General features: G+C 36.0%; 1 protein-coding gene across 1 annotated transcript; it reads right to left on the bottom strand.

Moving 5' to 3' along the window:
- Positions 1–12,468: 12,468 nt before the first annotated feature.
- Positions 12,469–13,101, bottom strand: LOC149846377 (uncharacterized). The gene is made up of 2 exons (XM_089991101.1): positions 12,823–13,101; positions 12,469–12,741 (listed from the first exon to the last, which is right to left on the bottom strand). Exons 1-2 carry the CDS (start codon positions 13,099–13,101, stop codon positions 12,469–12,471), a joined length of 552 nt encoding a protein of 183 aa, XP_089847227.1.
- Positions 13,102–13,369: the final 268 nt, after the last annotated feature.

The following is a 13,369-nucleotide window of genomic DNA, read 5'->3' as shown; positions in this document are numbered from 1 at the left end:
CAGCGACGCCGGAGGATGGTCAGCGACCGCTGGAGGACGTCGGCGTCGGTTCACGGAGGACGACGACGCCGGTTCACGGAGGACGACGACGCTGGTTCACGGAGGATGACGGTGACGATGGTTCACGGAAGATGACGGTGTCGGCTCATGGAGGACGGCGACGCCGAAGAGCACCGGTTCACGGAGTACGGCGACGCCGGAGGACGGTCGGTGATCGCTGGAGGACATCGGCGCTGGTTCACGGAGGACGACGACGCCGGTTCACGGAGGACGGCGACGCTGGTTCACGGAAGATGACGGCGATGCTGGTTCACGGAATATGACGGCACCGGTTCATGGAGGACGGCGCCGGAGAGCATCGGTTCACGGAGGACAGCGACGCCGGTTCACGGAGGACGACAACGCCGGTTCACGGAGGACAGCGATGCCGGAGAGCACCGGTTCACGGAGGACGATACAAGTCCGGCGACGAGGCAAAGCGATCATTCTGTGCAATGCCTGTCGGGTGCGGTATAAGTCCAGCTTATTGATGCCGGAATACCGCCCGACAGGGATCATTTTTTTTATTTTTATTTTTAATTTAACGACGGATTAGCGACGGATAATGTTAGTCGCTAATCTGTCGCAAATTAGCGACGGAATTAACGACAGATAAGTTTTTCCGCTAATTAGCGAGCAAAAATTCGTGATGGCCTCTATCCATTGCTAATCCGTCGCTAAACAGTTTAGCGACGGATTAACGATGGATATAAGCTGTCGTTAATCCACGATTTTCTTGTAGTGATTCATCATAATATGAACAATATCAGTTTAAACATGCATCAACATAATTTCATGCTGCATACAAAATAATCCTACACATGGACTTGAATCTGAAACATACAAGAAATGATTTATTTAAAAAAGAAACACTCATACACAAAAATATGTATTAAAAACATAAAAATTAATTATGAATCGAATATGAATCATGCACATGTATATCAGATCTATCATAATAAAAAAAATATAAGTTGATCATGAGTTAATCAAATATAAATCACAAACAAACTCATATAGGGCATATTTTTTCGAAAAAAGCTCCAATAAACCCTAATCGGTGTGATCTACATGAATTTATTTATGAAAATAAATTCAGTTGTATGTAAAATCATGCATATAACATGAATATGGTTTAGTCATATAGTACATGATTCATAATAGAAAACACAATGGCAAACAACTCTTAACACCCAATTTTCCTAAAAAGAAATCCTGAATCCACAAAAAATGATTTTCATTATTCGGGTTCTTCTGTTCTTTTTCAAAATTTTTCTTTGATTTAAACCATAAATATCAATTTAAATAAGGTTTTATCATGCTGATCAAGCTGAATAGACATCCTTCATAAATTTAGAATATTAAACATAAAATTGATTTCATAAAAATATACATGAATATCTCCAAAACCAATTTATCTCAAAATAGTTTTTGAAAAACCAGTTCTACTAAGAAACCGATAATATCAACCCCATCCATGTGATTGGTCGGTATACATGTATTGATGAACATATGTGGATCATCCACAATATATACATGCATTTCAAATATGTATACATAAGCTAGAGTATGTGTACCTACCAAAAAAGGCAAAAAATATGATGTCGAACAACGAAACACAATTTTTGCATTGTAGCGGGATTCTTTTCTTCAATGCACACCATACACCAATGTGTGCAACTTCAATAGAGGTTGAACTAAACCTGAACCAGTCTTCCTCAGGGTGTGGACTAGGGAGGAAAAAGAAGGAAAAGGAGAGAGAAAAAGAAAGGAAAAAGAGAGAGTAGAGTGGGTTTCTAAAGAGAGAGAGAGTTTAAGATGGAGGACTAGTTCCCAATGGGGGCAACGTGTGGGGGGTCTCCCCCTTTATAAATTTTACATGGGATATCTAAATCCCATGTGGACTCTCTCATTAGACTCCAAAAAAACTATCTGTTACATTTTTTTTTGTTTTTATCCATTATGACTCTAATTAATTTAAGTGTTTTAAATAGCTTAGGTAATTTGTGAATCCAGCCCATTTGGATAATCTAGAAGGTTAGGAGGGTCCCACCCTATAGAGAGTCATATTTAATTTACAAGTTCTTAATTAATTATATTAATTAACTATATAATAATTTTAATTAATTAATTAAATTCATGAACGTTCTAATTAAAAATGAAAGATTCACCAAGTAGGATGGGCCCACCTAGGGGGCCATCCCACCCTATTGGTTTTCTATGTAATTAACTTACTTTGATTTTTTATAAATTAATTAATTAAATATTGTAAATTCGATTTGGATGGAGACCACATCCAAATATGAATCCATATCCATTCCAATTATAAACCCATATATTAAATCCTAATTGACACTCGATTAGATCCAAATTCAGATCTATAACTCAATTAAATCGAACTTAAATTCACGTTAAATAAAATTATCAATTTCTATCAAATCAATTTCAATTAAATTCAACTACGAACAAATATCACTCATGATTGACATGTATACTGAATTAAAATTTCAATATACTCAAAGTCATAATTTTGACATAAAAAATTATTTTATTTGATTTAATAATTGCCAAAAATTTGCAAGTATTACACAGTTCACCAGTTCTGAGTGAGGGACGACTTTGTCAAGAGAGAACTCCCAACATCTCTAATCCAATGCATCAGACTTCATTCATGAGTTCTTTACTTTCCACTTTCCACTATGCGACTATTATGGAGGTTTTTAATATCTCCATAGTTGAGAAGAAGTAACCTTTTGCACTTAAAACTTGGTCCCACAACCTAGAGTACTGCTTACCCTCTCATTATAAGCATCAATAAAATTAATGTTCACACGTTATTCTTTCAATTACATTAATTTTATTGCTTTTCATGCATGTACATACATAATAAATCTATTTGAAATTATTCATGCCTCCATTTTGGGCACGTTGATACATGATTCAATACTAACATGACTTTCATGCCACACATACTAATTATAACACATTCACATTTAGTCTTAGACATTGAATATGATTAACATCATGTATCTTACACATAGTCAATGCACATGCATTTGCAATTCAATTAGCAGTGACATGAAATAATAAAACATTCAATGACATGTTTCATAAAATTTTAGAACATGTCTTTAAACGCATATCAGTGCACCATTGCATGTTAACATCTCAGCACATTCATATAAAAAAATCAAGAAATCATGCTTTATATAATTAATTGGGGATCCGATTAGAGGAGATTCACCCCCACTGTTACAGCAGTCACCACACAGTGTACGTGCTGAGATTTGAGCTCATTTTTCTAACATAAGTAGTCCTCTTTGTCAGCTTTCATACACCGTAACCCGTTGTAAAAACTTCTCATTTAAAGAGAGTTACAAACATTTTACTGGTTAGTGATCATGTACCCACTGCATTGGTAGTTATCATTCAATACGGCCGACTGCTCACAGATGTATATTTTTTTTTCATTAGTCCTCGTAACTGTCAATGCACAAAATTTTCTATTTTGTTTTATTTTATCTTTTTTTGAACTGATCAGTCCCACAGCCAGCAGCGACTGATCTGAACTGCAAGCTAGAGACGACAAATTAGTTTCCCTTGAGATTCCTCATTATTATTGCCTCCTGAAGACAAAATTATTAACATCTGAAACCAACCAACAAGTTACACAATGGCAACCACAAAGAAGGAAGAAGTATGTGGCCTTTGTCAGCACTGAAGTTACTACGTATCATTTATACATATTAATAGGAAGCTCCTATTATGTTGTATGCGTAATCTGTAGCTGCAGATGCAAAATAAAGTAGGCGTAATCAGCTTAGACAAAATAAACATATATATATATATATATATATATATATATATATATATATATATATATATATATATATATATATATATATATATATATATATATTGGAACTGAACGGACCAGGCCAGTGAAGGACTGATCTAGTCCTTAACTGAAACCCATTTCAGGTCTAATCCATAATTGGATCGATCCCTGAATCCTATCGGTCATTTTTTATATATAATATCTGATCCAACATGCAAACAATTTAGTTCATTTTTTTATATATACAACCGATCAGTCTTATGTTTCTAAAGTTTGATGTGGTCCGGTTTTGGGAAGAAGGACCTCGTCTGGATGCCAAATTTATGGGTCTTTCTTTCTTAAACCAATTGTTTTCATGTTACAAGACTTCAGAGCCTATATTAGTTCCAGCGAGGTTGGGATTGATATGAGGTCCTAGTTTACCTGGATCAGGTTTGAACCCTTACCTTGTAAAGATGAAACTAAGCTTTGAGTCATATAGTACCTGATTCAGACGGGCCGGCCGGATCCTTCGGCTGGTCCTTTTCCTTCGCAGCTATGCCTCCACTTTAACGAAGGTCACTACCTTGAAGAAGAGGGTGGTCTGGACCAAATTTGGGAGAAGAGAGAGGGGGCGTCCGATCCCATCTTGCTAAATTAGAATTTTAAAATCTTAAACTACCTACTCTTAAGTCTATTCAATTTTTTTTTTCTTGTAAACCATTGACTCTTTTTCCTATGTAGGACCCTAGATGGTTTTGAACTTTTAGAAAGATAAAAGTCCAGTCACCAAAGAGGGGTCTATTAGGGGAAAACGTTCCACCCTAGAGATCCTTCTGCACTATTCAATTAGATAAAAATTTTATTAACAATTCTATTGCTAATTAAAACATATTTTGATTTAGGGAGCTTAGTCATTTTCCATTGAAGTAGGCTTTTCTCAAAAAGTTTTGCAGAATTTTACTCTTATTTTTTGGCAATTTAGGATGTCCATTAGGTTGGGCCCACGTAGGGTGGCGTCCAACCCATTGGACTCATATTATTCCATTAGACCTAGTTTATTTTAAATTTTCATTCCATCTCTTAATTAATTAGGATTAATTCTCATAATGGTTTCTCTTTTGGATTTCAAATCCAATTGGGATCCAAACTCAATTAAGACATCCAAATCAAATCTATGTTCATACCGTACTACAAAATCCAAATCCAAATACAAATACAAAAATTCAAATTTACATAAAATTATACTTGAATTAAATTTAAATGTTAAATATAATTTAACTCTAATTAACTTCACTTTTAAATTCATTTTCAAACTAAATTCAATTGTGCCTCTGTTTAACATGCAAATTTAACTTCATGTTAACATTAATTAAATCTTTAATTGTTCACAAAATTTAAATTGAAAATTTTATATTTTTATTATTTAATAAATTATAAAAAATCATAGGTGTTATAGTGTTGTTCAGGGTAATTGTTATGGTGACTAGCCTACCCAGTGTCAAGGGTGGTTGCATGAGACATGTAGGCTTGGTTGTGTCCCAGAAGCGAAGTTGTGTACAACCCTACTGCAGTCGGGTTTATTCCTGATGGGGCAATTGTAGATTTTAAGATAGCGTCATTGTTGCGCACCTTCCGGCATCATTTTCACCTATGATGGCAAAAATCTTCCCGATCTCCTACAATGGTTGCCATACTGATTGTGCAAAAATTTTCAACAAATCTTGTGTTTCAATGAAAGTTTTTGCGGCCCATAGAAACACATGGACTTCATTTTTGTTGAAAGGGGGGACGGAAGGCTCCTGTTGAAAAACTGATCTCTTTCTGTGCAGAAGGAGATTCATGTGTTTAAATGGGAGTTTGTGGGCTCACGGAAACTGATGGGCCTGCTTGCCTTTTCACAGAAGCCCCCAACTTTCTTCGGCACACAAACATGACATAAGGCCTGTTTTTTATACAGTTTTCATATGAAAGCGTGAAGCTGGCATCGTTTTCCCTCCTTTTCCACCATGAATGAAATAAATATCAAATCATCACGGTGTCCTGTTGGCACAAGTTAGCCTTAAGATTTCTTACTACCTACCACATTTCATGTGAAAACCCTTCTATAACTCTCCCCCAATATGAAAGCATTTTTACGAGAAGACTGAGTTGGCAAGATTAAAAAGATATATATTCATACCCTTTCCGATGAAATGCCCTCTCGTTCAATGGACATAAATGAAATGAGACCCTAAAGGTCTGTTTGATTGTTTGTCCAAGAATGGACATCATCCAACGTTCAATGGGAATAAGACACATGTTCTATCTGTTCTTTAACAACTGTACATCATCCAACGATTTTTTCAACTCAAATGAGAAATCATATTTTTTTATATAAAAATTTTAAATATAGAAATCCTTAATCAAATCAAACCTCAATTTAAAAAACCCTAAATTGAAAAACCCTAATTCGGAAAGCCCTAATTCAAACCATAATTCAAAAGTCCCTAATTCAAAAGCCTAAATCAAAAAACCCTAAATCGAAAAGCCTTAATTTGAAACCCTAAATCGAGAAACCCTAATTTAAAAATTCCTAATTAGAGAGAGAGAGAGAGAGAGAGAGAGAGAGCAATGGCATCACCGTTGGTGGTAATGCCACTAGGCTGTCTCCGCACAAGGGTGAGAGAGGGATAGGAGTGGGGGTATAACACAACCCCGCTCCCGGCCGTCTCTTTTGTCTTTTTAATGCCGTTCCCCTTGTCCCTATTTATTCCAAGTGTAGTAGGAGGAGGGGTGGAACACTAAACCAGTGTTTTTGAGACATGGCGAATGCGCATTCCGTGCATCCAGCGTTTACCTGAGCGTGTATTTCATATGAAAATGTACCTTTTCCTTCATTGTAGACTGAAACAAACACACCCGGGGTGTGCGTTTCAGCCGTTTTTTTATGAAAGAGGCTTCTTTTCATATAGCTGAAACAAATGTCTTATTGACAGAGAGGTGCAGGGCCCACTCACTAGATACAAAAACCCATTTTTTTATGCATAAGAGGTCACACCTTCACTCATGGGAAAAAACTTTTCCCTACGGCATCCTTCACAGGAAAGTGCCTTCTCTTGGGTGAGTGCATAAGAAAAACAAGAGCCTCAATTTTCCTGTCATGCTCAAATAAACCTTGGTGTCATTTTTGACTGCTAAGTTAAGATTACCATATTACATATGCATTTTTGTACACAATATACTCTTTTACCAGTAAGACGTTCCAAATGTTCATTGTTGTTAACCCTTGAAGATTAGTAAAGCAAACAAAGCAAGCGTCCCCGCAGGGGCTCCGTACACCTAGCTAGGTGGGTTGGGTTTAAGCAAGCAGGGATCCAAAGAGCGGCTAAGTGCCATGACTATTTGACAGAGCCAATCACATGACAGCATTTCGTGTGGACTCTGTACCTCTGGGCCCCATACAATGTTGTCATGTGATTGGCTATGACACTTAGCCGCACCTTTAATCTCAACTCGGGTTTAAGCACTCAAGTTTTAGGTTTAGAGTTTGATACTCGGGCTGCACATCCTTTCCCACACGGCCTAAGGCAAATAGAAAACTATCCCTCGGTGGACAAGGGAAAGTCCATAACACTGGTTTCTCCATACTACATATTATGGAAAAAACCACAAAAAAAGCAAAAATGTTTTCATTTGTCAATGAGCATTGTTATTTGAGACGAAAAGGGTAAGACCAAAACGAGTTACAATGTTGGCTAAATTGAGTCCGTTGGCTATGGAAGAATATGGAAAGATAAGCTACGTAAATGGTACTCCACTGGTGTGAGTTTTATAAAAATGATTTTTAAAATAATATTTATATAAAAACAATGTGAAAGTCAGACACCAAATAATAAAAATCGCCTTGCACGAGTGGTGGAATTCGAGTCGATCTTAAAGAATGAAAAATACTTTGTATTCAAGCATACAATTAAACTACGCTTTATTGCAAAAACTAAAAGGTTAATTAACTAAATAAACAAGAGAGTGTTGCCCCTACAAAGGGCTCAAATAAATAAATAAAGTGCCTTATTACAAACCCAAATGAATAAATAAATGAATTCGTAATCTAAAAATAAGAGAAAAAGTCTTTAGTGCTTAAGTCTTTTGTCTCTTTGATCTTCTTCTATATTGATCACTTTTGCATGTTTTGATTAAGGGCTCTCTGAGAGCTTTTCTGAAGGCCTGAAGGGTCTTTTGAGGGGACCTTAGAGGAAACTTTGAGGGTATGAAAAGGGGGCTCATCGCACGTCTAAACGCTTTCCTGCAAAACAAAAACACAAAACACAAAAACGCACGAAGAAATCTATGCTAAAATTTGGGGTTACTTTGCTGAAAAATCATAAAAAATCAAGATTTTAACTAATAAATAAACATGTAATAAACTACCCACTAAATGACAAAATAGTAGAACTAACTAAATTGATAAAAATGTGAATGAATATGTAACAAGCTAACAACTAATTATGAATCAAACTAATCTATGATAACTCTTTAACAATTAATTGACTTAAACAAGGAAAACGTGAACTAGAACTAATGAATCACCCGATGACATAAACTAATTAATGTATACTTCTAAAACTCTAAAAACGTGAATTAATATTAACTACAATCTAGCTAAACATGATGTAAATTAAAGCAAACTAAGTATGCTAAATCAAGACAAAATGTGAATCTAGACTTAATTAATAACCTAACTAATGTATTCCAAATTAACGACATTACCCTCTACCTATGAAAGCATTAAGTCAAGCAAGCAAAAAAAATGTAATAAGCTACCTACAAAAGTTCACAATTAAACATAAGCTATACATATTAACTAATTAATGGGTAAAATAAAATGAACGTGAACTGTCTAACCTAACGGATTATGACATTAAAACTTAAAAATTCTAATGAAATATTTAGCTTGGAATCAACAAATCTAGTATGAGTGATAATAAAAAAAATCTTTTTAACTGAATGACCAAACCAAAGCTATTGTTAAAACCTTTTCTTTTTAATAACTAATGAATGTTGGAAAGACTTAAAAAAAATATTGCAGATGAAACTTAGTCTACTCTAAGGTACAACGACAAAAAACAAAAACAAAAGAGACGCTAATACGCTGCAGCCTACTCTAATCGACCGATTTAAAGAAAAGCAAAACTTTTTTTTTATTTTAACTCTAACTAATCTAATATTCAGCTAACTTAAGATACGTCCAAACTAGTGAATTACAAAAACATGAAACAAAATTTTTGAAACATTAACCTACAACTAACTGTTTAATAAACCCAAAACAACTGCCTATAAACTCTTTTGAAACATGCAATATAGGAAAACTGTAGGTAGGGTTGATCACGCTGAAACGTGATTGATGCTGCTTAAAAAAAATCAGATAAACTAAATCAAAGCATCAAATCATGTTTTCTGTTCCAACCGTGCACCAGCTGCTGAATTTGTCAGACAGATTGGGTAAACCGTTACCATAATATATAAAATATTCACCATTATACGATCTACACGATTCAACATGTTTCATGGCTCATGTTTTGCTTTGAATCCCAAATACACGCAAATCATTTATTATTTTTCACAGTTTTCGTTTCTCTTAATATTCCACGTGATTCAATTACAACCCAAATAAAATATGCAACAACCTTAAATGAAAGACAGTAATAATCTATGAACGACTACTACTACTAAAATTTACGACTCTATTCTATGTTAATAAATGGCAACCAGATCTACGCTAAAAAGAAATATTCAAATCTAACTACGCTATATGCAATGCAAAAAATAAATATGCGATGCTATGATTCTAAACTATGGAGATGGGAGAGAAGAGGTTTACATTCGTGGCTCACCTCCAATGGAGGGGTTGAGAAGAAGAAGATGATCTCTTCTCTGGGTTGCACGTACCTTCGACAATGGGGACAAGGAGAAGCCGACGACAACACGGATTAGAAGCAGGATGAATCAAAGGGAGAAAAGAAGAACTGACTAAGAGTGAAACGGAAGAAGAAGAGAAGAGAGAGAGGGAGGGAGGTAGCGGATGCTTTTTCCAAGAGAGAAGACAATGGTTGCTGCTGAAAAAGTTTTATTTATAAACAAATTTAGGTTAAAGCACGAATTTTCAAAACGAGTCTGAAATATTTTTATAATTTTCAAAAGAGTCCTTATCTAGAAAACATGTTTTTCAAAAGGGTTTTTTCTAAAACTAATTAAAAATTAGTAAAACACTCATAATCTAATTAAACTGTAAATTAAAAAAATTTAACTAATAAAAACACCGAAAAACGCAGGGTCGAGCTAAAAAATATGATTTTTCTCGAAAATTCAATTTAAAGTAATTTTTTTAAAAGCATTGATAAAAATAGATTTTTAATGTGATTTTATCGTGGATCATGCATATATAGATATGAATAAATTATGAATATTATGCATGATCAAATTTTTCATGTTTATCGGTTGCTAGTCCTTGAGCAAACTGAAGCCAAAAGCAAAAATACTAAACTAATCAAAACAAAAGCCTAACTCACTTTCATAAGAATCATGGTTGCATTTAGCATATGCAACAAGCTTTTTCAACCCCTGGGTTACCTCAGTTGACGAGTAAGGTTTTGTGAGGGTTTGTAGTGATGTTACCCACAAACATCTCTATCATGTATGCATAAAATAATCAACTTCAAAAATCATTAGGTAGTTAAGGAGTTTGTTTTCATAAATATTTTATGTCATTGCATTATCAAAACATGATTAGTCTTTTACAGGCCACTACAGAATAAAACCTTTTCTTTCACTTTTCTAAATATCATAATTATTTATGCTTTATTCTTAGAAAATTAAATATGTATATATCATTATTTACTAATTCTCGCTCATATGTTTTCTACACAGGTTTTCTCAATATTTGTTTCTAAGCAACGAACTTTTTTTTTCTTACTTTTTAATTTTTTACACTTTTTCTTTCTTTCTTTTGTTGAGCACTATATCAAATTTTCATGACCCGTGTAATGAGCTTTGGGGCAGTAGCTCTCAGGCCAGACGACCTTAGGGCACCATATACAAAGTATCCCTCAGACTTAATTGCTCAAGTCACTAGACCTTCAATTTTCATAGTTTTACGTATATTCTGCTTTTCTGTCATGTGCAATGTCAACATCTATTAGTCTCTCTATAAAGTTCATGTAACGGGCTTTCAGGCCGGTGGCTCCCAAACCAAATGGCTTTAGGGCACCAAGTGTAAACACCCCTCAGGCTTTACTTGCTCGAATCAAATAGGCCACAAATATTAACTTAGACAAAGAAGTGATTTTCTTCATTATCCTTTTCAATATGGGAATCAAACACTTCAACTTATGTCTGAGTCCAGCTACTGGAGAATACAAAGACATCAAACAACTAAACGTATGCACTTTTTTCACTTTTTGAGCGTTTCTTTTCAATGTTATTCATTTGCTTAGTTTTTCAAAAATAAAACTATGCATATTCATACTTATGATTCAAAATAAACTCTAGCATGCATCTATAATCATTTATTTGAAATCTACATAAACAACCATGTTTTTCTAGATTAGTATCTGAAAAAAAAATTGTGGGGCTTAAAAATCCTCTAAAAACATTACATTTTGCAAAGCATTCATATAAGGTCAAACTCATTCCTTAAAAGCTCAACTTTTATGAGTTGTCATCAAAAGTGCAAGTACAAAGACAAAAAAGTTGGGTGTGCAAACTACATTGCCCTCAGTGTCACTCCCACATGCTTGCATGAAACTCAGTAAATGCATATGAGAACAAAAAAAAAATGACTGAGAGAAAAGGGGTAGAAGTCACCTGATTCACGCTGTGGAACCTTACCTGATATGGCATGTGAATGGCTCGACATAGGTTCCACTTGTCTACCTGTTATGCAGCTCATAAAACTATACCAAAAATCTAATGCATACATGATCTGGCATCTAACTCATGAAAGAAGAAACCTATCTAAAACAAAAAAAACTACTAAGACTACTAATAGTACATTACAAATATGGGTTGCCTCCCATAAAGCGCTAAGTTTTACGTCCTCAGCCAGACGGATCTCTAAAGACCCTTCATTGTTCATGAGATCAATGGACATGAAGTCATGCTCAATCAGGAGTTTTGAGGAAAAGAGTATCATATGTGACACTGCGCACTATGTGTCCTTCAACTTTACCCCTAAGTATCCTATGATGACTCTCTAAACTAGTAGAAAGAGCGAGATTAGTCTCCAAATGAAGGCTATTTTTAAAGGATGGAGAGCCATAAACTGAATGACTATCAAGACACATCCAACTGTGAATCAGATTGCTTCTCTGTGACATATGTCACATGGAAGCAGTCGTCATGTCTTGTCGCTCTATTGGCAGGATCAAAGATATGCAAGCGAAATGTTTTTTGCCAAAAAAACCCTCAATCTTCTCAGTATGAAAATCTATACGAGCATGGGCAGTGGCCAATAACGGTCTGCCCAGAATACTAAGGATCTGGTGGGCGATATCAGTGTCCTCCATGTCCAAAACAAGAAAATCGATAGGAAAGTATAAGTCCTCGACCTTAACTAACACATCTTCCAAGATTTCTCACAGATGCTTGGTAGACCTGTCAGCCAACTGCAAGACAGTAGTCGTGGGCTTCAAATCCCCAATCTCAAAAGTATCGTATAGGGAACCTAGCAATATGTTCACACTTACCCCAAGATCGAGCAATGCATGCTTGATAGTCATGTTCTCGATGACACAAGCGATGATCGGTGCCCGAGGATCCTTGAGCTTGAGTGGGGCTTGGTGCCGAAACACGAAGGTCACCTGCTCAGTCAAGAAGATGGTCTTGGGCAACGACCTTGATTTTCTCTTCTACGTTCAAAGTTATTTGAGGAATTTTGCATAAATATGCACTTGCTGGATGGCGTCAAGCAAGGAGATATTCATGTGAACCTGCTTGAATATGTCAAGCATCTCGTGCATGCACGCCCCTTGCTTGCTAAAATCATGTGGTTTGGCCAAGGCCTCAAGAAAAGGGGCTTTGGGAATATACGAAGAACGCATAGGTTGTGGGCCATGCCCGTTCTCCTTGGGCCTGATGGAGGAGATCGACTGGTTAGTAGGTGTTAGAGTGGGCTCGCCAATCGACTTCTGAGTAGGTTGGAATACCTTCCCACTCTGAAGGGTCATAACAGAGTTGGCCTGCTCTTGGTGGGACTCTGTAAGGTGCATGCCATGAAACATGAGCCCTTCGGGTTAACGACAGACTTTCTTGGGAGGCTTTCCTCGCTTCGCCTGCTCAAGGTCTCAGCCAACTGTCTCATTTGAGTCTCTAGCTTCACTATCGATTGTGTGTGGGAACTAAGGTTGGCTTTAATGTCAGAAAAGGCTTCAAGTAGCTTCTCCTCAAAAGATGGGCTCAATAGAAGCGTCTGAGGAGAAGGCAAGCTAAGATGGGGAGGGACCTGAGGGAATGTGGGTCGCGGATAACCTTATGGAA

The sequence above is a fragment of the Nuphar pumila genome, chromosome 2 (genome assembly GCF_984573655.1).
Source record: "Nuphar pumila chromosome 2, dmNupPumi1.hap1.1, whole genome shotgun sequence".
In the NCBI taxonomy this organism is placed as follows: Eukaryota; Viridiplantae; Streptophyta; class Magnoliopsida; order Nymphaeales; family Nymphaeaceae; genus Nuphar; species Nuphar pumila.
Note: the sequence above shows the minus strand (reverse complement) of the source record. Positions and strands in the feature narration are given on the sequence as shown.

Coding starts and splice junctions, on each gene's coding strand:
- LOC149846377 (XM_089991101.1), bottom strand. CDS start 13,101: ATGCACCTTACAGAGTCCCACCAAGAGCAGGCCAACTCTGTTATGACC. Junction 12,742..12,822: donor TGCTTGACATATTCAAGCAG/GTTCACATGAAT, acceptor CTTTGAACGTAG/AAGAGAAAATCAAGGTCGTT.